General features: G+C 41.4%; 1 protein-coding gene across 7 annotated transcripts in view; it reads left to right on the top strand.

Moving 5' to 3' along the window:
* LOC112571653 (protein kinase C delta type-like) overlaps positions 1-22,093 on the top strand; it is a 52,205-nt gene extending 30,112 nt beyond the window's left edge. For 6 of the 7 annotated variants that reach the window (XM_025250814.1, XM_025250815.1, XM_025250819.1 and 3 more), the window contains exons 2-17: positions 11,266-11,488; positions 11,863-12,059; positions 12,330-12,390; positions 13,211-13,373; positions 13,970-14,001; positions 14,491-14,576; positions 14,767-14,896; positions 15,294-15,442; positions 15,700-15,876; positions 16,411-16,584; positions 16,828-16,919; positions 17,961-18,023; positions 18,218-18,356; positions 18,601-18,789; positions 19,328-19,468; positions 19,740-22,093. In XM_025250814.1, coding sequence (XP_025106599.1) covers positions 11,371-11,488; positions 11,863-12,059; positions 12,330-12,390; positions 13,211-13,373; positions 13,970-14,001; positions 14,491-14,576; positions 14,767-14,896; positions 15,294-15,442; positions 15,700-15,876; positions 16,411-16,584; positions 16,828-16,919; positions 17,961-18,023; positions 18,218-18,356; positions 18,601-18,789; positions 19,328-19,468; positions 19,740-19,892 — 2,064 coding nt within the window. In that variant the 5' untranslated portion in view covers positions 11,266-11,370 and the 3' untranslated portion in view covers positions 19,893-22,093. Of the gene's footprint in view, positions 1-8,275; positions 8,309-11,265; positions 11,489-11,862; positions 12,060-12,329; positions 12,391-13,210; positions 13,374-13,969; positions 14,002-14,490; positions 14,577-14,766; positions 14,897-15,293; positions 15,443-15,699; positions 15,877-16,410; positions 16,585-16,827; positions 16,920-17,960; positions 18,024-18,217; positions 18,357-18,600; positions 18,790-19,327; positions 19,469-19,739 lie in introns of those variants that run through there. The other variant, XM_025250813.1, reaches the window with a different exon arrangement.

Genomic DNA, 22,093 nt, shown 5'->3' with positions numbered 1-22,093 from the left:
GATTGATCTTCAGTTTACTACTAAAACGAGGCAGGTTTGTACAAACCTTCCGGTTTATGAACATTTCAGATTAGCTACTAAAACGAGGCAGGTGTGTGCAAAGCTTCCGGTTTAGTCACGTTCATTGTTTAGGCTCGCCGAGACTAACAGCGGAGAACTTCGTAAGAAGCTAAGCGTTGGTCTCGGCAAACAGACAGCAGTCCACCTATTGAGTCCGTGATGAGGGGTTTGCAGACCTCTTGTTAGCCCTATAAACCCACGATTGCCGTTTGTGCAAGTTTTAGCGATCTTGGGGTACTTACAGAAAACAAGATCATCGTATTTCTTTATTTCTCTCCCTCTCTCGTTCTTTCTCTCTCGTATCATGCTTCATTCACCCTCGTTCCATCTCGTTTTACGATGTTACCTATTTTTCATTCCGTCTTTCTGTCCTTTCTCATTGTCTGCCTCGCTTCGTCTTTTTGTCTCATCTCACTGTCTGGGTCTTTCCATCTTTCTGCCCACTTACGTCTGTCCCAAACTCAGAGACTTTTTGTGTTAGCATAGTCGCTGCACAGCTACCTACCCTCCTACACAGAGATAGAGAGAGTGGGGAGGATCGAGAAGAGAAACCTTAAAGCGAAATCTCTTTCCCTAACCCACACACCCACCACATCTTCTTTGCCAGTTCCGTTCGGAGTCCGTAGCCTTGCAGGTGCGATCGAATAGACAGAAGAAAGAACTCACGCAAACCGTTAAATCCCTAGTGAATAGTTATTATACTTCTTCAACCCTCCACACCTCTCGCCGACGATCTTCCGGCGTGGGGTTGCTCTGGTGCAAGAGTCAATAAAAGTTGTTTCCTGTGATGTGATCGCTTTTTAACACGGGGCTGCGGTGACGTGCTGGCCTGGAACACGAGACTAAGGTGACGTGCTCATGTTGAACATGGGACTGCGGTGACGTGCTCGTGTTGAACATGGGACTGCGATGACGTGCTCGTGTTGAACATGGGACTGCGGTGACGTGCTCGTGTTGAACATGGGGCTGCGGTGACGTGCTCGTGTTGAACATGGGACCGCGGTGACGTGCTCGTGTGAACATGGGGCTGCGGTGACGTGCTCGTGTTGAACATGGGACCGCGGTGACGTGCTCGTGTTGAACATGGGGCTGCGGTGACGTGCTCGTGTTGAACATGGGACCGCGGTGACGTGCTCGTGTTGAACATCGACCTTCTGTAAATTCACACAGACTGTGGATCCATGTTCCCTTTTGCCGACGCCCCGAAAAGGTCTTCCGTATAGGATTCTCATTATTGTCGTACAAGATAATGATAATTGGGGATAATGGTACGCTTGATGGCGCAATGGTTAAAGCGCCTGTGACAGCGACAGTGAAATTCGAGTGTCGTGAGTTCGTGAGTGGCAGTGTGGAGTGATAGCGATAGTGACAGTAGGATTGTGAACAACTATTAAGCAGGGGCCCGGTGACAGTATAGTTATGAACAAGGTCTGTTCACATAGCGACAGTATGGTCATGAACAAAGCAGGCACTTTGTCTCTGTTCATCCACCAACAACATGGATGACATGGCGGCGCCCCTCGTTGTTTCTCACTATTCTCCACTTCATTCATTAGTCTCCGAAGACAAGTTTGGTGGACGATCGGAAAGTTTTGTTTGATCTTCGAACCAGAAATCAGCTCCTTGATGATGATTATCCTTCCCTTAATTTGTTGGGAGTCAGAGTTGGTCAAACCTTCGTCAATTACCTTAATGTCTGAGGCACGTGGACAAGGATAGAGGACAGGGCTTTCTAAAGTTCATTTTAGGGATGGACTGAGAAAACTTATAAACACCAACTTTCTGGAGAGGAAAGTTGCATTGAAACCATCTATTAATATAGACAGGTCATTGTACACTGTCAGGAAAAAATTCGAGTGGAAAAGTGTTCGTTGAGGATTAAGTGGGCCTGACAATTTATGGAGTGAAGAATATGTATATCCTGATGCATTGGCTGCTTGAAGTGGAACATCCGCCACATGATCGCAACCATCGGGTTGAGGGGGAGAATGGTGGGTGAGGGGAAGTTGTACTGGCAGATAGATGTATCATTATTGGAGAGAGGTGCATTATCAGCGATACGATTTATTTCTTGATGTATTGGCGTGTAGATGCCAGTAGTGTGTTTGCTGCAGCACGAGGATGTGTCGCATTATGTGACAAGTATGTGTCACAGACTGACACACACCTAAATGCTCTTCTAAACAAGCATGACTTGTAAAAACTTTGGCAAACGTTTCTGCGGACATTTGTCCATATTCGCCAAACTTTTGCTCGTATTTGCTCGATTGAGAAAGGCCTTTAGACGGGATGTTTGTATGTGTTCGTGCGATGGAAATAGTCTTTATCTGAAACGAATTGTGCACAATGCTAGATTTTTTTTTAAAAGTGGATTTTTAGGCCACATTCGAAAGCTTTGAATGCACAGGTCAAAGAGCAAGCGGCGGAGCAAACAGTCAAGACTACAGAAGGAGAAGTTCTCTCGTCTGATGAACAGCAGGTCGACCGACTCAGGTGGTAGGTGTCGGTGCTCAGACAGGTGTGAGGTAGGTGGGTGGGAAATACATGAAGACTACAGTAAAACAATGATTTTGTAATCATTGCGAGGTCGATTTGTCAGCCAGTGAAGCTGTCGAAGGATGGGTGTAGCTTTCCGACTATTTTAAATAAATAAACCATCAGGGAAAGAATATCATCGTTGTTGTTGTTGCTGCTGTTTCGTCAGTCAGTTTATTCTGTACATGATTTTTTTCCCTGATAAATCGAAATAATCAGATGATGACACTCAGATGCTTCACATTGGTCTGTTATCGTGGCAGTAACACTAGATTGTTGTTTTTAAAAATGCTGTAAAAGAAATTCTAAAAAAGATAAAAGCGTGCGTCATTACGGATCGGATTTAAAGGAAACTGCATCGTGTTACACGAAAAGCACATTCACTACTGGCAGGATGGGTGGTGTAAACTTTGTGTTTAGTGGCTTGGAAAATCCACCTGTGTAAACAAGGGTAAGGAGAGAGTTAGAAAGGGAATCCCCCTTTCGCACCTAGCAAAAAGAAGAAAGGACGGGGAGGTAGCTAGCCAGGTATCAGTCCCGTAAAATCTATTAAATCAAGTGGATCATGTTTGCATTAAAAAGACAAACAACAATAAAACACGTATCCTTCAGAGGGTGACGGAAATGTGTGAGGTTCAAACACAAAATTCTGCGTTTCCTTTTTTCAACAAATATGAGGTAGGGATGGCAGAAGACATTAACTAAACTGAGATGAAATTTGCAGTGTACAGGTGAGTTACCATCCTCACCTCACCTTTCCCAACACGCACACACCATCATTCTGCAAGTGTTGTCTGTGTAGGAGAACGCGCATCTGTTCCGGCAGGTTGGGAGGTGCAGAGGGGGGAATAGAATAAAACGCTATTTTATGAGATGTTTTGATGCCGCCTTCCTTTTGAAGAGTTCTTGCTGCAGGTAAAACGCAGGCAGATCATGTTCCACAAACTTAATTGATTGTTACGGTCGCCTTTTAAAAATGCTCTCTTTCTCTCTGTAGGCCTGCTCATGTGTGCACGCGCTTGCACACCTGTCTTTTCTTACGGTTAGCCGTATTCGTTACCGGGAATCTTCAGATCCTTAAAATTGCGGGAGATAAGGCCTTATAAAAACATGGGATGTACTGATAACAGAAAATACACAGTGTTTTTCTTACCTTGCTATCTTGGATTTCTGCCATGCGTTTATTTTCTGGTTGGACAGAAGTAAATTGTCAACAGTGCTTGCGAGATTTATGTTGATTGTAGGGAAGGTAATCACCAGTTCGTAAATATCTCACTGCCGAGTGTTTCTGTTCAGGCCGACAGGTTGAAAACTGCGAGGCAGAAAGTTTGGTATTTTTACTTTCTCTCTCTCTCTCCGGGCAATCAAAACTTCGAAGGGCAAGGGCAAGTAATTCAAAAATGTTGAAATTCAGGGTACGAAAAGCCTCAGGACATGCACCGTCAGATAATTGCTTTTGACATTGCTAAAATCAGACAAATCTTGTCCGCCGTTTTCTTCTGTGTCTATGATTTTTTTCCATAATTAATGCATTTATTTTATTTTCATAGACTTGTTGGATAACGGAGTACTGTATTCCTTCAGTTGTTAATCAGATGGCACTACACAGTTCTCCCCACTCCCGCCTCCCCGCCGTTCTCCTCTTTATTTTTTTTTCCTGTCGTCTTGGTTGGTTTCTTCAATTTCTCCCTATCATAATTATTATTGTTGCTATAATTTGTAAACGCCATAAACTTGCTTACAGGGCTAGGATATGGCGCTATATTTAAAATCCTTCATTATTATTATTAGCTGATACTATAGTCACTAGCATCATTATTACCCATCTGCGACAAAAAGTTGTATCCTTCCTTACCACTTCCCCTTCCACGCCTTTAAAAATAGTCCCAAGTAAGCATAAAATAGACACACTTCCCTCTCCATGGGAACTAACTGTAATCAGAGACTGAGCTTGTGGGTGGAAGGTATTCTTTCTTTTTTCTCTCTCTCTACCCTGCTTCGTGAGTTTTTTTGAATGTCGCGTTCAATTAGCTCGACAGAGATCTCCTGTCCTACTCCCACAGTGATTTCTTGCTTTGTGTGCACCAGCCCTACCCTTGTTCTTCACCCGAGTCAAGAACGATGTTTTCTTTTTTTGCATTGTGTTCACTGGGGAACAGGAAAGATGCATCTGTCCTAAAGACCATAGCCACGCCCAGTTTAGGTCGAGAAAATCCTCCTCTCTTCCCCTCACATCTTCAAAAAAAATCATTTCCTTCTCGTTTAAAACCCTCCAGGGGACCGTTTCTAATCACTGAGATGGAGCCGGGTGTCAGAGTCTATTTAGTGTATTTACAAGACTATGCCAGACCCTCACGCAAGCTTCATTCATTGGAAGTTTTTTTTTAGGGTATGTGTGAGTGATTTGTGGGCAGGGGATAAACCATGGTTTCACTCGGCAGGAAATTGACCAAACTCGTCATCAAATAGCTCTTGTCCATCACCACGTGACCTTTCTTCGAAGTCTGGAGTGCGTTTACCCGAGGTACATATTTAGGCAGTCTGATGTTCCTGAACATCAAGGCAATTTGGTGCAACCCTGTTCTGATCGTCGCCTCTTACACCCTCGAGACAACTGGACATTGCTCTCTGAATGTTGTCTCTGAGGCAATCTGACGTTCCTCTGGTCTGAGTGTCACGTGGTACACTGAGGCAGTCTGACGTTCCTCTGGTCTCAATGTCACGTGGTACACTGAGGCAGTCTGACGTTCTTATGCACTGAGGTCCAACCTCATTTCCAAGCACACATCACCACGAACAAAAGGGTGTGATGGACGGGCCTGAGACCTGCCCACCTGCCAGCACGTGTCCTCTCATGTTTTTGCTGTATGCACTTTTGTCTGTAAAGAGGTCAGTGGTTATTACTCTTCACTCGCATTTGTCGACAGCCTGCAGGGGCAGGGATGGAGGTTGTAGGGTGGGCTGGGCAGGTGGAACCTTCTGTCCCTTCTGTGCTTAAAAACAAACCTGCTCCCGCTTCTTAGCTTCAGAACGAAGGAAGACTTAAAAAAAATATTAATAAATAAAAAAAATGCTGGTTTCGTTGCTCTGGCTCTTGTCAGACTTGGCAGAGAAATGGCCGGCGAGAAGGAAGAGGAGTTAGGGGAGGGCGAGTCTGTGATTTTGTCTTGACTCACGGTTTGAGTACTCTCTCGGCGCCTTTGAGTCCGATTACATATCTGAATACAAACCTGTGTTCTGATGCAATCACGAAATGTCGGCATGGGATGAAAGAAGAGGAAAACATGGACAAAAACTGAAGTTGACCTGGAAGCCTGTCTACACGTGCCCGCCTGGTATGAAAATCTCAAAGGCTCTCACTTTTCTCGCACGCAGAGCCCTCATGAAAACAGTTTCAGCAACATCGTTTTTGTTCTTATTGGCCTGTCAGTCACTGCACGCCCACCTTACCAGGAGCCTGGACTCCGAGGGCCCACGCGCTGACATCTTCACTCGCCATTACGGCGTATCAAGTGTCGGTGGGCTTCCACCTCTCCCGCGAAATCTCTTGGAGATCATTCCTGTCTTACACGAGAAAATTAGATTCTGCTCTTGTTGAAACATTACAGAGGATGGGTAGAAGCGGGGTGGATGGGAGTGGTGTAAGAGGGAGGGGTGTGAGGGGATGGAGGCGCTGGCAAGTGCGCTCGCACCGCAGCAACCTACCTGACGCGGAGCCAGGTGAGCGGCAGCTATGCGCGCTGGCACGAGCACCTTACTTTCATCGCCGTGTTTGATATGAGTTACCTGGGAACTAGACTGTGCGTCAGAAGCAAATATTTTTGTGAACAAAACTGTGAATTGTGTGTGCTCCGTGGCGAAGGTTACAGCTGCGACACCAAAGAATGCTATTCAAAATAAGTTGTCAGTGTACTTTTGTACATATTAAATTACTATATATATATATCAATATATCATTTATCTTAACATACTTTGTGATATCGCCTAAAATGTTTTTTTAAAAATTGTATATGCGAGGGATTTCATTAGCGTGTAAATCGTGAAGGGTTCGTCACGAGTACACAGTCCTTGATTGGAGGAGGGGGAGGAGTTTTTGCCGGCAGCTGTTGGAAGACAGGTGAATCAGTGGGAGGGCGGGCAAAAACGAAAGCTTCTACTGGTATTCAGAGGGGTGACCGAGTGGTATTTAGATAATATTCCGGCGTGAGAGAGTGAATTAAAACATTCAGCTAGAATAGTACGGCACAGGTGGTGAGGGTGAGGAAGTGCTGGAGGACACAAGAGAGATGATGTGTCGGGACGAACAGAGTGTTGCAGTGACGTCTCGTGGTGTCATGTGTAATATGTCACGACACTCAACCGCTTTTCTGACCCCAAACCGTCTCACACACACACTCATGCAAGCACATCTACCCTCTGTCGAGCCCGCACGTGCACTCACACGCGTGCAGTCCTCATTAACATCACCAAACTGTCGCCCAGCTATGTGTATTAAACGAACCCTTCACATTTTGCAGGTGATGAGGGCGACAGGTGTCGTCTCCGCACGTGCGTGAAGTATGAGCTACCTGGCGCGTAATCTACACACTCAAGCCGCGTTTTACTCGGTTTTTATCACTCAGCTTTTCCTCCGAACCTTATCATCCTCCTCCCTACTCATCACGTGTGTGTGAGTGTGCGCGCGTGCACGTGCGTCTGCTCCTCCACGTCCAGGCATCCATCGATTCATCGGTTAATTCATCAGAAGTGGCGAAGATAGAAAACGTCACCTGACCGACACGTCGATGAGGATGCTCGGTGATTGCGGTGTTGGCCGACGCCGATCTGTGTTTGCACACGACACTTTTCCGAGTGCGCCCTCGGCACTTTCCGGACTCCGACGGAACACGAGCGAGATTAGATAGCGTCTACCGTGGAGGGTGGGTAAGCCGGGTGCGATGAGGGGTGGTGGGTAGGGGGCAGAACGTCGTGACCGAAGCTGTACCTCGCAGCTGTTGACTTTGTTCCTACTTATTTATCGTCCATCGATGCAGACGACCCCAATCCGACTGTACAGCTTCGTTTGTTGGGTTTGCATTGCCTCCATCTTCTTCCCCCATCTCTCTCTCTCCCTCCTTGTATTTGAGGGGCCGGTGGACGAGGGTAAAATCGACAAGAAACCAGTTTCAGAGAGATCACGTGGAGGGTGGGGCACATTAATGGAAATAAGTCCCTGGGGATCATTCTGGACCGTCGGCAAGCGTACCTGCTGACCCCACCCCATTTTCGTCAGATCGCAGGGTGGGGAACGTCCGGCCCCGTGGACCGTATATACATCCCGCGAAATCATTTGATCCGGCCCGCCAAGGCAGCCGCAGATTTCATTAAATATATAAACTTTTTCACGGCAACATAAGTGTATATTAAGTCAATAAAAATAACTTATGGAGATAGTCAGGACACATTCGAGTACGTGACGGGATAGACACGTATGCTTCTCGTGGACTGTCCGTGGCCTACATGGACGATTTCTGAGAATTGTGTATGAATATAACCTTCGCCCAAGCTAAGGGTAGACATTTCCAGTTTGAAGTCGGTTGTTTATAAGCGTACGTAGCGGTTTTAATCCAGTTATAAGAAGTGATTGTAGAAATTGCTGTGTACCGTTCAGGCCTACAAGTGTTTATTCTTTCCGGGATTTCCAAAGGACGGACAAATGAAAAGGCTTTGGCTGGTAAAAATTCGTTTGAATGAGTTTATGCGTGCATTGCGCAAGCATGTCTCTGTTTGTATACACTTGTAAATGTATATACTTTCAAAAAAAAAACAAACAAAAAAGCGGGTCATGGTGACTCGGAGAATAGTAGTGCCAGGCAGGCTGGGATTGTACACGCTGCAAAAGTGTTAATACATTGTGGTGAAACTTTAGCTTGACCAAATAAAGCAGGCCCTTATTAAGTAGATAATTTTGTGTGGCTCGCTAACAATGTTATAAATATTTAAATGGCCCTTGGAGAAGGGAAAAAGTTTCCCACCCTTGCTTTACAGGCACAGCATCCGAACTGACATATTGTGAGATGTACGGTCATCCTTGCTCAGGCCTCACACATTCATTCACAGGTAAAAGGGTTAGTGTGGCCAAGATTTTAGATGGAATTATAATGTTTATTTATTTAGGGCCTTAGGGATAAATAAACAACAAAGGCGGCGTCAAGGCGCTCATAAAACCATGGTCAAAGGTTAGTTCATATTCGTCCGTTGTGCCGGAGTAATGACGCGATGCGACGCGAACTGCGATGTGCCGGATGCAGCGTCGTTGTTGTTGATGCAGTCGTTGTTGGCGCAGTTTGTGATGTTTTCTTTCCGAGGTAAGAGTGAGTGACGATGTCTGTGCAATCACCTCTGTGGTGCGATCGGCCGTTATCGGAGTCGAGGGCCGTCGCGTCAGAGATGAGACACCAGACGTTCTGGAGCGATGTCTCGTGAAATAAATCGCCCTTGTACCACGCTGGCTGGCTGACTGGCTGGCTGACTGGCTGCTTGGTTGATCGGTTGATCGATCTGGACGTCGGGGAAAGGATTTGCCCCGATCAGCGATTTCCAGCTGCGGGGAATGGAAGAAGTGATCAAGACGGGGAAAAGAGGGAGTGAGAAGATTTTAGTATCCAGTCCCCTACGCAAACCCCAATAGGTCTAACAATCATAAAAAAAGTTTGTGAGTGCCAAGGCAAGATCTGAACCCAGCACTTCTTACTGTCGATGACTTCAGAGGGTTCGACGCGAGTTTTGGTTCAGATATATCGTAAAACTCGTACTTCCAGTTTTAAACTTTTTCAGTTCAGTACTCAGCAGATTGAGATAGTAATCACTTAATAAAAATAGGCTTTGTGTTCAGATGTTTGCACACAGCTGTATGCTAATGCAAATATTCCAAGCTCCTTGAATGTAAGCCTTGCTAGGATGTGATGTTCGGTAGTTGAAGTTCTTTTAAATGCATTTTCGACTCTAGTGAAGCGGGATTCAGCGAGGTCACTTGTAAGAGGATACTGGGAAGTGGGTTTTGAGAGGAGGGGTAGGCTGGGTTTTTTAATTATTCCGAGCAAAAGGGTTTTGAAAAGAGCACTTCAGATTCGAAACTGAGTTGACAGTTTGTATTAGTTTTGGAGATCGGACACCTAAGTGGAATAGTACGGAAGTGAACTTTGTGACTTGCATGCTTGGCGGACTGCCATTGTGCAGTCAAGAGGAAAACAAATTGAAAATAACACAAAGAGCAACAGAGGATAGGGAAGGAAGTGCATGTGTGTGTGTGAGAGAGAGACAAGGCACCAACCCTACCGTGGTCAGCACCATTAAAGAAATTCGACTGTGGCTGAGCAGTGATCACTCAAACCTGACACAGCTTCCTGGCTGTGGTTAAGTTGCAAGGATGTAATGTCTTCGTTATCACTTCGTGGCTGCAGTTAATGATCATACATGAACGTAGTGTTTTGCTCATGTTTGTGTGTGTGTGCACGTATCTATATGTAGTGCGTTTTCTGTGTATGTGCATGCGTGTGTGTGTGAAGGGAGGGGCATGTTATATGCCTTCGTGGTCAAGTGGATAAGAGACACTGTATGTGATGTTGTGATAGTGAGAGTACGCAAACAGCGATTGAGATAAACTCTTATCATCCACCCCCGCCACCATCCCCAAGGGCAGTGTATTTTTACACTAGAAGGCGGTTGATGCATGATGGAGTAAGCAAAGAAAGTGATTGTCAGTATCATTTAATGACTTACTGATGGTTTGATGTTTTCTCAAAATTTGTCATCAGTTCCTTCGTACTAGTGACTTTACCGTCAGTCCTTCACCAGTTTTCTGGTTTCTCTGACTTCTTGTGCAGAATGAGAAACCAGCCCGCTTTTGGGTGTTATCTTTCCATGTTGTCACTTAAAAAAAAAACTTTGAAAAAAAAACTCTCTTCTTCAGACCCCATCACTACAATAGGACATTTTGCTCTTATTTCAGCTAGGACAAATAATTCATAAGGGTACCAGGTGGAGAATTTCTTTGAGACCTTGATTTTTAAGCAAAGGTATAGAATCTTGATGCAAGCATCCCAACAAGTAATACAACTGTACTAACAGCCTTATGCAAGAAGAGATCTGTAATATCTAGGTTTACTGATAGATAGACAAAGCTTTTTTCCAACTTTTGAACTCTCAAAACACTTCCCAACATGTGAGGACAAGCCAAATCAGAAAAGACTCTTGGTTCATGACAACCACAATGTCTGTAAATGTGAACAAAATGTGTAAAAAAACATAGTATCTATGAGCATCCACATTGATATAACGCCTTTCTGACAGAGAAGAACAGACATGCTACTGGCACTCCTCTTGCATTTATTCTGTATGATACACACCCTGTACCCCAGCATCACCCTCTCTGCCTCTTCATGCTGCTGTGGCAGAAACTTCAACATGTTAAGTTTTGCATGTGTGAGCTGATACTCCTAAAAGGCTTCATATCTTGCTTGAAAGACCAAGATAATTATTATCTTGAAAGAGCGGGGGGAAAAACTATAGACCAGACCATATATATCACCTGTCGGATGTGAAACTACCTTTGAATGTACAAGCAGCTGGTTTTATTAAATCATTTCTTATATTGTATAAGACTTTTTTCTTGTATGTGTGCTCTTTCAGGTCATATCATCACTAGGGAAGACGTGCGAGTGTCCAAGAAGTGAACATCAGTGGAATATAAGTGAGCTGTGTGGCCAGTCAGGGTCACAGAAAATTGACACCAAGATGCCAGGGGTTGGGTTCATTCGCGTGAAACTTCTGCAAGCAGAGACTGGTCCGAATGGCCCAGCTTTGACTGACCCTTTCCTAGCCATTAACATCAAAGAGGCTGTGGAAGTCCCAGGCATGTTTATGCTTAATCATTTGTGCAAGCTAAAAGCCAGATGATAACGAGAGGGAAAAAAATTGTTCTGATACCAGCAGATTCTCAGAGACCCCCTAGTGTATCTATAGTTTTTTGCTTTTAATTTTGTGATAAACAAGGTATATTATGTGAGATCAAAGAAAGTATTTTCTTGAGGTCTTTGTTTGTTTATGGCAGGATAATGAATTTCAAGTTTGGCTTTATGTCAGAAAATAATCAGATAATAATAAAAAGCAGATTTATCATGTTCTATTTTTTTAAACTGCCTATAGGATGCCATCAGGTATGATAATGGTGTGCGGAAGTGTTCTGGTCATATGAGTACAATGTCTCTTTTTCTGCCAAAATATCAGGAAGAGGTACGCAGCTGGTACAAAAGAAACGAACCCTGTACCCAGAATGGAACACCTGTTTCGATGCTCATTTGAACCATGGTCGTGTAATCCAAATGGTGCTCATGGAACGTCCAAACACATCACTGGCTGATGTCAGCATAGGAGCAAAGATACTGGCTGACAAGTGTGCCGATGGCAATGCAACCAGAACCTGGGTATAAAAAAATCTTTCAGTGTCTGTTTCTCTGTTTCATGTTCCTGGAAAAAATTTTCCATGATCAGTTATTTGTTTTAAAAAGCAAAGGAGCATATAGATTCTTTAAAAGAAATTCCTGTCTAATCAGCTATTGTGTCTTTTGTTTTGATACTGTTGCTTTTAATATATTTAAATCAGGGACTTTCTTGGATAATTGAAATTATACATTTTTTTTTACTGAAATATTTTAGGCATTAGAGATGTCTACAGTGCTCTAAATATTTTTCAGCTTGACTTAAGACCACATGGAAGAATAGAGGTGCAGATACGTTTCTTCAAAGAAGATGACAGTAAGTCGAGAAAGTATGCGCTGATATGCTTACTTACAAATCGTAGGTAACAGTAAAGCCTGCAGGACATTGTGCAGTAAGCTATCCATTGGGAAGATGTCATGAGTCTCTGTTGACATGAATATAATGGTCATGAATATGGTCCCGTGAGAACCTTCATGGCTAGAAAATAGAAATTAACTCAATCATGGCATCATGTAAGAATAAATTTCAAGGTATGTAACTCTAGAGAGAATTTATTCAGCTTTTGAATTTAGTATATAGTTCCTTGACTGAAACAGCAGACAGTTCTTAAGAAGAAAAAATTTTTTTAAATAACTGCAAATCTAGCTGTTAATCTGCATCAAACGGTCAGGCTCTATTGAAAATGATAATGCCATGGTTAAAGGTTTATGCCACTTAACCACTCAGTTGATGTAAGGTACACAAGGTAAACTGCTTGACTTACTATCATCCACATCACTTTATCTCAGTTTCGGTAGCTAGATGAGTTGTATCTCTATAGACCAGTCCTCGAAGATTTATGGCAATTTTATGATAAGCTCACACCTTTTTTATATGGATAGCAAGAACAGGAAAAAAAATCAACATTTTTGAAAACCATAAAAGATTTCAGGCTCACAGAGAATTTATTATAAACAATATCCAGTTATCCTGCAGACTGTGAGAAGCTTCATTTTACATAAAGTTTAATAGAGTTAGACACCATTAATAATATTTTTTTATTTTGCATGTTTGTAGAATATAAAGAGGATTGTGTTGCTACAATGATTTGCTTGCAGGAGAGATTAAAAAAAATATTTTGTTTTGTTTCTAATAGATGGCGCCATTTTATCGCCCAGTGTAACTGGGAGAGACAAACCAGGTATTGTTCGACGTGGTGCCATGAAGCAGCAAAAAGTCCATGAGGTCAGAGGTCATCAGTTCATTGCTAAATTCTTCCGACAACCCTCCTTCTGTTCGTTTTGCAATGAATTCCTCTGGTAAGAATTGAAACCTTTCTGTGCAATTGTTTCTTAATTATTGTTAACACTGTTATGTTATGTTAACAGTAACAACCTGATAATGACATGGACATTTGATAATTTTTTACACTTGTTTAAGAGAGAGGGGAGTGTGTGTATATACCTTGTTACTGGACATAATTTATGTAATTTGTTACTTGTTATGGTCATGTGGTCAACTGGCAGCAGCTGTCTGATAATATTAGGTGCTGTGCTGCTTGTCATTTGTACTATGAAGAGAAGATGTCTTAAATATCCCGTAGTATGATGGAGATTTTGACATCACCAGCTATCATGTCCTGGTGCTGGTGGTGGCTTTCAAGAATGAAGTTAGTGTTTGTTTAGTGACTTTTGCTTTTATTGGGTAAGCAACACAGTTGGTGAACTGGATATACACTGGCTGTGCTGGTAATGATGAGGCATTCTTTGTGTGCTGGAGGTTAATATTAACCGTTTAGTTAATATTTGCATGAAACTTTAGATCAAGTGATGCCATTACAAAAGATTGCAAATTGAATGTATCAGCTGCATAGTTTTAGTAGGTATCTAGTTCATTATTTTTTAATTTTTTTTAGGGGACTGAACAGACAAGGGTACCAGTGTAAAGGTAGGTCTATGATTCAGCTTTAGGAACAGATGGCATGTGAGATGTAGGATTTTCTTAAAACATAGGCTTGGTAAAGTTTTGCAAATAAACTTGCTACACAATAACTTTAATTTCATAATCATCATCAGTTTTAGGGTCTCCCCTCTCTATGTATGCATTGTGATATCAGTTAAAGATCTTTGAGAGATTGGCAATGCCACATTCAAGCTAGAGCAGAGTATTTAATCTCTTGTCTGTGTTTGCCACTGCCAGTCTTTTGTGTTGCATATTCATTCATCTCACGCTCACTGCAGGGGAGGGGAATGAAGATGGGAGACAACTCAAGACTGACATGGAACTTTATGAAAACCACGGACGTGTATATAAGTTCACGATAAAAACATGCAGTTTGTAATTTTCTAAAAACAAATTGAAATGCTGTAAAAGGTAACATCACTGACTGAAAGCTGTCTTTCAAGAACCACTGGTTCATATTCTGACATGTTACAGTGTGCCATTGTGCCGTCCACAAGAAATGTCATGACAAAATTCTGGGGAAGTGTCCAGGTAGCGCTAAAGAGAGCAGAGAAACAATGGTTAGTCATTCTGTTTATGTAAAAATTTATTTTGTGTAAAATATCTCAAATTATTTAAGAATTTTTTCCTAACCCTAGTCTTGAAGCATATTGCATTAGCAGCCAGTTTTCATTTGTATTGCTGGTATTGCTCATTCGCATCAAGACCATTCTGTTTATATTTCCTCATTTGTTTTCCCTTCTTTGACAGTTATTGACAGAACGGTTCAACATCAATGTACCACATCGATTCAAGACCTACAACTACATGTCGCCAACCTTCTGTGATCATTGTGGCTCAATGCTGTTTGGTCTTTTTCGTCAGGGTCTTAAGTGTGAAAGTGAGCTACAGGCATAATTACTTTCATTATATTGTCATTTCAGAAGTTTTCTGACATTTCAGAATGTGACAACTTTGCTTTCTCAGCCCTCCAATTTCTGAGTTCATTTTAGAATGTTCCAGCAACTTTCCCAAAAAGAAGAGATGGTGATGAAAAGTGAATTTCTAAATGTCCCACCAAAGGATGCTGGCTTCCTAGTACAAGTCTGGCATCATAGTGTGTGTGTCAATTTACCTCTTTACAATCCTTTCTCCTTATTCTATATATACTCAAAGAACTTAGTCCAGGTGTCTCAGCAAAAACATTGTAAGCTACCAGAAATTTCCTGTCAGAATCATAATCAGTTTAAAAATTGTTTATATTTTTCTGATATCTGGGCACTTTGGTTTCTGTGCAGTCTGTAATACCAACTGTCATCACAAGTGCCAAAAGTTTATGCCCAACCTGTGTGGTGTCAATCAGAAAATGTTGGCAGAGGCCTTGCGACAGGTTCGCATCTCATCATCTGACCGGCGGCGTCCTACACTTCCTGGCACATCTCCCACAGTAAGTCTTCAACTGTGTTCTCTTGTAGCTTGTATCTGGTATTTCTTTGAGGTCTTTGGGGCTACATGTGTGTGAGAGATTAATTGAGAGAGAATGAGGATGTGTCAGTTAGTGCATGCATACGTGTACATGAGAGGATAATGATGGGGGTGTGCATGCATGTGCATACATACACATGAGAGAGAGAGAGGAAAAAGTGAAGGGCAGTGTTGACAATGTTGATGATAATGATGATGAATCATGGATGAATGTAATAGGGTGACATGCCAGAACCAGATGAGGATGAAAAGGAGGAGAGTGAGGATGAATCATACCAGGAGATGTGGAGCGAGTCGGAGTCTGGACTTCCCAAACGTGCTCCGACTGTTGTGCGGAAGTTTACACCTGAAGATTTCCACTTTCTCAAGGTTCTTGGCAAAGGCAGTTTTGGCAAGGTTGGTCAAATTTTCTGAACCGAATGCAAATAAGAGACTTCTTTTTTACATTTTGAGGGGAAGCAAGTTGATTTTTTTCTGCATATAGCTCCATTGAACAGGAAGAAATTAAACTTGGCAAAATCAAGTCCTTTAAAACAAAAAAAAAACTTTTAAAAACAGGACAGTGTATATGTTATTAAAATTTGAATCAAACCTGTCTGGTGATGTAAAATAATTATTTTAGTTTGGAGATTTTATATTTGTCTCTGTGTTTATTTTATATTTACATATTTATATATTGGCTTTATGAAGAAGTTTGATGTTTACAATTTTTAATCTGTATTGAGAGAGTGTGCACCCTCATATGTCCACATATATATATATGAGCAGATAAAAATGCAAGATTGTATATGCTATGCATTGTGTTGCCAAGGTTTTTAAGCAGCTACAGTATCTGCCCTGGGTTTAGGTCTCAAAGTCTGAGATTTTGTGATTTGAAGCCATTTCTGTGATAGCAAATAATCAGCCAGATCTGTTCTGTTTGCTTCACAGGTGATGCTGGCAGAGCAGAAAGGTACAGGAAAGTATTATGCCATCAAGGCACTGAAAAAGGATGTGGTGCTGGAGGATGATGATGTGGAGTGTACGATGATTGAAAGGCGTGTCTTGGCGATGGGGAGCAAGCATCCTTTCCTTACTCACCTTCACAGCACCTTCCAGTCACCAGTAGGTCACCACGAGATTGTGGTTGTTTCTTTATTTTTAATTTTGTTACACTGTACTAGCAAATCATCCACGTATATTTCTAATCTTGTAGACATCTAAATTTTAGTCTTTAAGTCTCATGAATTTAGTGGAATGGCAGGTTGGGGTCAGGGGGAACAACTATTTGTCTCCATTTATGGCTCCAAATGTTTGCAAGTTTATTCATGCACATATCTACATGTCCTTGTTTGAACACGTTTTCAGAGTCATCTCTTCTTTGTGATGGAGTACCTGAATGGAGGAGACCTTATGTTCCACATACAGTTGTCTGGAAAATTTGAGTTCCAACGGGCACAGTGAGTAACTAATATTTAATATGCAGCAGTTTAGATGCTTGATGTTGATTTTATTTTAAGCCTGATACATATCACTCAAAACTTTGGAAAGACCAGTTGTATAGTCAATCACTGTTTCATGCCAATAAATACAAAAAGGATGAATCAAAGCAATTCTTTATTCATTAAATGAAACTGAAAAATGAAACATTATCAGCCAATTTTATAGAAATAAATCATTTTATCAACAAGAATTTGAGCTTGGACTGACATATCACTTTTCTGAATTTTGAAAACATGGGTTATCAAAGAAAACGAAAGTCAGTATCATGTGTGTCCACCATTGGCCAAAAATGCAGGCAAGGCACCTTTGTCTCATAGACTGAACCAATGTTCGCAGAATTCTTTGAGAAATTGCCATTCTGGGTACAGCTGATTGAGGTCAGCTGCTGCCTAGTAGTCTATGCCAGATGATGTCATGCCCCATGCAAGACAAGCAGCATGGTGTGCAGTGCTAAGACAGAGCAGACAGCGGGTCGCCTTGACTGAAGATAGCTCTCCCTGAGCCAGTTGTGAACTGTCTGTTAAATTGGTGGCTGTTTGCGGCTGTCCCTTGAGCATGATAGCAGCGGCTGTTCTATGTCTTAGAGCTGACAGAACACTAAACCTGTCCTGCTGTCTGGTAGATTACCATAGGCTTCTGAGGTATCTTTGCTCTGCAACACTGCCCGTGTGCATTATAGTGGTCTCAGAGTTTTTATGACAGACTGAGCAGCGGCATATTTTTTTTTTTTAATACCTACACACTCCTCCAGCCATTCAGTGACCCACCCTTGGGCAACAGCACTTAATTGTTTTCTCTAAGGCATGATTAAAAAGGTGCATGGAAGCCAGCAATAAATCTTCCAAGGGCAATAAAAATGATGCCTTTCCATTATTTTTAGAAGTATAGAATAGGTTATGGGTAACCTTTCTACAGTAAAGGTGGTGGAGAAAAATGGAAGATCTTTATGCATAATGGTGTTGGGGTACACAGTGAAAAGTTGTGCAATTTTTCTGCAGGTTCTATGCAGCAGAAATTGTGTGCGGCCTGCAATTCCTGCATTCTAATGGTGTCGTATACAGGTGAGTTTTTTTTTTCCTTGCCAGAGAGCTAATTTAACCTGTGCATAGATTTTATCACTGAAATAACAAGCATCCTTTCTTGGATCATCCACTATCATTGGTGAAGAATTGAATTTCTTTAAATTCACACTGGTTTGACATCAGCTTTTTTTCATGTTTTGAGACTTGCTTCACTGTCTTTTTTCATTCTCCAGAGATTTGAAACTGGATAACGTTATGCTGGACAAAGATGGTCATATAAAGATTGCCGATTTTGGAATGTGCAAGGAAAATATTTTTGGTGAAAACCGAGCATCAACATTCTGTGGAACACCGGACTACATAGCTCCAGAAGTAAGCAAACTTTTAAAGAAGCAAGTGTTAACAATATCAATAGCAAGTGTCTCTCTGCTGTAGGCTAAGTTATGGTATAATTTTTTTTGTCATTGCTAAGTTTCAGGAATATTTATATGCCCTTTGTAAGCATAATATACGCACACACACAGAGTCAGTTCCTCTCCCTGAATCATGATCTTGATATGAAGGCACGCGTGGCCATGTTTAAAATAGACTGCTAACACCAGTTTTCTCTATGCAGATACTGAAAGGTCTTAAATACAACTCTTCTGTGGACTGGTGGTCCTTTGGTGTGCTGCTCTATGAAATGTTGATTGGTCAGTCTCCCTTCCATGGTGATGATGAAGATGATCTCTTCCACTCCATCCTACATGACACCCCACGCTACCCACACTCAATGCCAAAGGAGGCAGCTGCCATGCTTAGCCTGGTGAGGAGACCGCTTTTGTGTTGTCCATATCAAGTGTAGCACTCTAGAATTTACCAAATTTTACTGCTGAATGTGATGGCATGAAGAATAGGTGTCTGCATATATATCAAATACCCTTCTAAACAGGAAAAATATGGACAAACCTTTGCCCAAGTTTTGCAGACTTCTTACATGACTTTTATAAAGAAATTTTGCCAAACTTGGTCATTCATTGATATTTGTCCATTTAAGTAGCGGGTTTAGAGTTTGCTGCAAGAGCGGGTGATAGTTTCTGGCAAAAAATATTGTGCAGCCTTGTTTCTGTTTGAAATCTGTGCTGTTTTGTCATATTTGTTTACAGTAACCATTAGGTATATTGTGATGACAAAAATCTCAAAACTCTATGCTTATTTTTCTATCCTGTAACCAAAAGTAGTTTCATAATTTTGATTCCTCTTTTTTGAATATCGTGCAAGAAGTTTGGTGGAAAGCCTGTGTGGAAGCAGCCATGTATAGTGTTATTAGAATATCTTTGCTAATTTAAGTTCTGTTCCTACAGTTGTTTGAACGCAACCCTGTTGAACGTCTGGGCATGCCTGGATGTCCTCATGGCCCGATACGCTCACAAATATTCTTCCGCAACATTGACTGGAGCAATTTAGAGGCTAGGAAAGTGAACCCTCCTTTCCGACCTAAAGTGGTATGTATTATGTGGATGTGCAGACATATCCATACACAAGTGCATACATGTGTCCTGAACAGCTGACCATAATGACTATTGTACACTGTCCAGTCCTGCATCTAGTTTTAATATTTCAACAGTGTTTCCAAACTTTGTAAATCCATGTTTAATAAATTGAAAAGAGAACATGCAGCACTGAAGAACATTATTAAAACTATTTTGTGCCTTTGCTTGTGATACTATCACCACTGGCTGAATAAGTAAAGACTTTATCCTGTTGTTTGTGCAGAAAAATGATGGGGACAGTTCTAACTTTGACTCTGACTTCACTTCAGAACGTGCCCAGCTTACACCCCCAGACAAGGAACTTCTGAAAACAATGAATCAGCATGTTTTCAAACGGTTCTCATTCACCAGTGCAGAGGCACTTGCATCAAACTGACCGAACATTTTGCTTGCACAATCCACTATTTTCATCACTATTGACACAGTTGTAGTCATATCCCTATCAGCCATGTATATAAATCCTTTTTAGTCTGAGAGCCCTTAATGTTTCATGGGCTGTTTGACTGGTTGTGTTTGCAGCATGAAGAGTAAGAGTATGGTTTTATCTCTTGAAGGCAAAATGCTTTTTTCCTTTTAACTGACAAAAGTGAAGAGCACTACCTAAACGGATGACAATGTTGTGGACTAAGAATTGGGCATAGTGGAAGATTCTGGATATCTGAGAACTTCTGCATCTGAAGATTAAATTTATAAAACCCCATTTTAAACTGAGGCTGTAAGACATGCCATAAATGTGTTTTCATAACACTCTGAACATCGATACTGATACCCTCGATAATGTGATTGTTTCCCCATCTGGACGTGAAATTTACTTGACATTTATAACCTATATGATGTGAATGTTTCACCTTTGGATGCGAAACCTACATTAGTTTGGGTGTGTTTTCACAGGTTAGTGTTAATAAAGTGTGTGTGCAGATGTAATGTATGTATGCAGCAGTGTGTGTGCGTGGATGTAGACATGCATGCAATTGTTAACAAGGACTGAATTCTGGTATACTGTCCCCTTGTGCCATGTATAAAAAGTGCTAAACTGCTACCCCCACCTACACAACAAAGCGGGACATGAAGTATATTTTTATTGCACATCTGAGTAAATGGTGTTGACAATTTAGAATTTTAACTATGTATACAGTGAAAACAAGCACTGCACAGTATTTCCTTTTGCTTCTACCTTTTTATGCTTTCATGCATGCATGTTTTTGATGTTTTATAACCACTAACACTATCCAGAACTGTTTTAAGGACATAACTCAGCTACAATTTCCACCACATCTTTTGTTTTTTAGAACATTTTGTGTGATGAAAACCAGTGTGATTATTACAAACATTTTCTCAAGAGCCATAGAAATAAATTTAAGCCACAACTCACCAACCACATGTGTCCATTTTGTCTTTGAGGGCAGATGCAGCGGATCTGGATGTTGAGATTCGCTGTTTAGGCTGTCTTCACACCGATAGATTAGCTATCATTCTAGCAGTTTGGAGTTTTCTTGCTCTGCGATATTCTATAAAAAACAGAGTTGCTCTTTGCTGTCACAAAATTGATATGCCTAACACCTCTTGCTATCTGGATAACTACATAAATAGAAAATTTGACAAAATTTGCTTGCTTTTTTAAGGACAGTTTACTGATAAGTGGATAAATGAGCAGTTAAACGCTGGTATTCAAATCACCACCCTCACTAAAAAAAGCTAGTTCCAGGATAAGTGCAGTCTTAAATATGCCTGAAGGATTGTGGGACTACCCTCATTTAACCTTTGACAATTATCAGTATAATTACTAACACTCATCAGACAAAAACAGCTGCACAAGAATATTTCTGTCCTACACGCAGGCTGGCCACTGCTCTGCAAGTTTTATGCATAGGTCTTTTATCTCAATGTCAGACCAAGTGTACTCAGTTATGATAAATGATCTTTCGAAATACTTAACTTCACTAAACAATAATTTCAGTTTGGAACAAGCATTAACTAAGCACATAATAGAGATAAGCTCGAGATGAATAGTATTCTTTGTTTTTCTATCAGATACCAGAGGCTGAACAGGTAAAAAAAAGGAACATACTTTCAGGCACTTGACCAGATTTGAAACATAAATTCTTTAAAGTTAAATCAAACGTACATAGCTGGAAAACCACAGTTGCCTATTAAGAAATTCAAATGTAAAGTGTAAATGTGCTCAAAATACAGCAAAAAGTATTATTCAGATAACCAGTATTCACGCAGAAAACTTCCTTACATACTGTTTTCACCTGTTTTGGCTCTAATATTTGTTGTTGCTGAAGGTCTCTCTCGCAGAGTGATTTATATTTTTCTTGGTGTATGTTGCTTTGCTTCTGCAATTTTTGCTTTGATTGGAAGCCAAATAATGTAAAAAGTGACAAAATTCAGGCATTTTGCTTCTTTGTGAATTGTTAATGTGATACCTGCCTTTCTGTGTTTAAAAAATTATATTTACATATAGCAATCTTTACATATATGCCATTCTTGCGCTGTTGTCGGCAGTATGTTGCGTGTACGGTGTGGCAAGCTCTTATTTGTGATGAATTCCAAATAAACATCACAAGATTCTGA

This window comes from Pomacea canaliculata, linkage group LG9 (genome assembly GCF_003073045.1).
Source record: "Pomacea canaliculata isolate SZHN2017 linkage group LG9, ASM307304v1, whole genome shotgun sequence".
Taxonomy (NCBI): domain Eukaryota; kingdom Metazoa; phylum Mollusca; class Gastropoda; order Architaenioglossa; family Ampullariidae; genus Pomacea; species Pomacea canaliculata.
The sequence above is the reverse complement of the archived record's forward strand: the minus strand, read 5'-3'. Positions and strand labels throughout refer to the sequence as shown.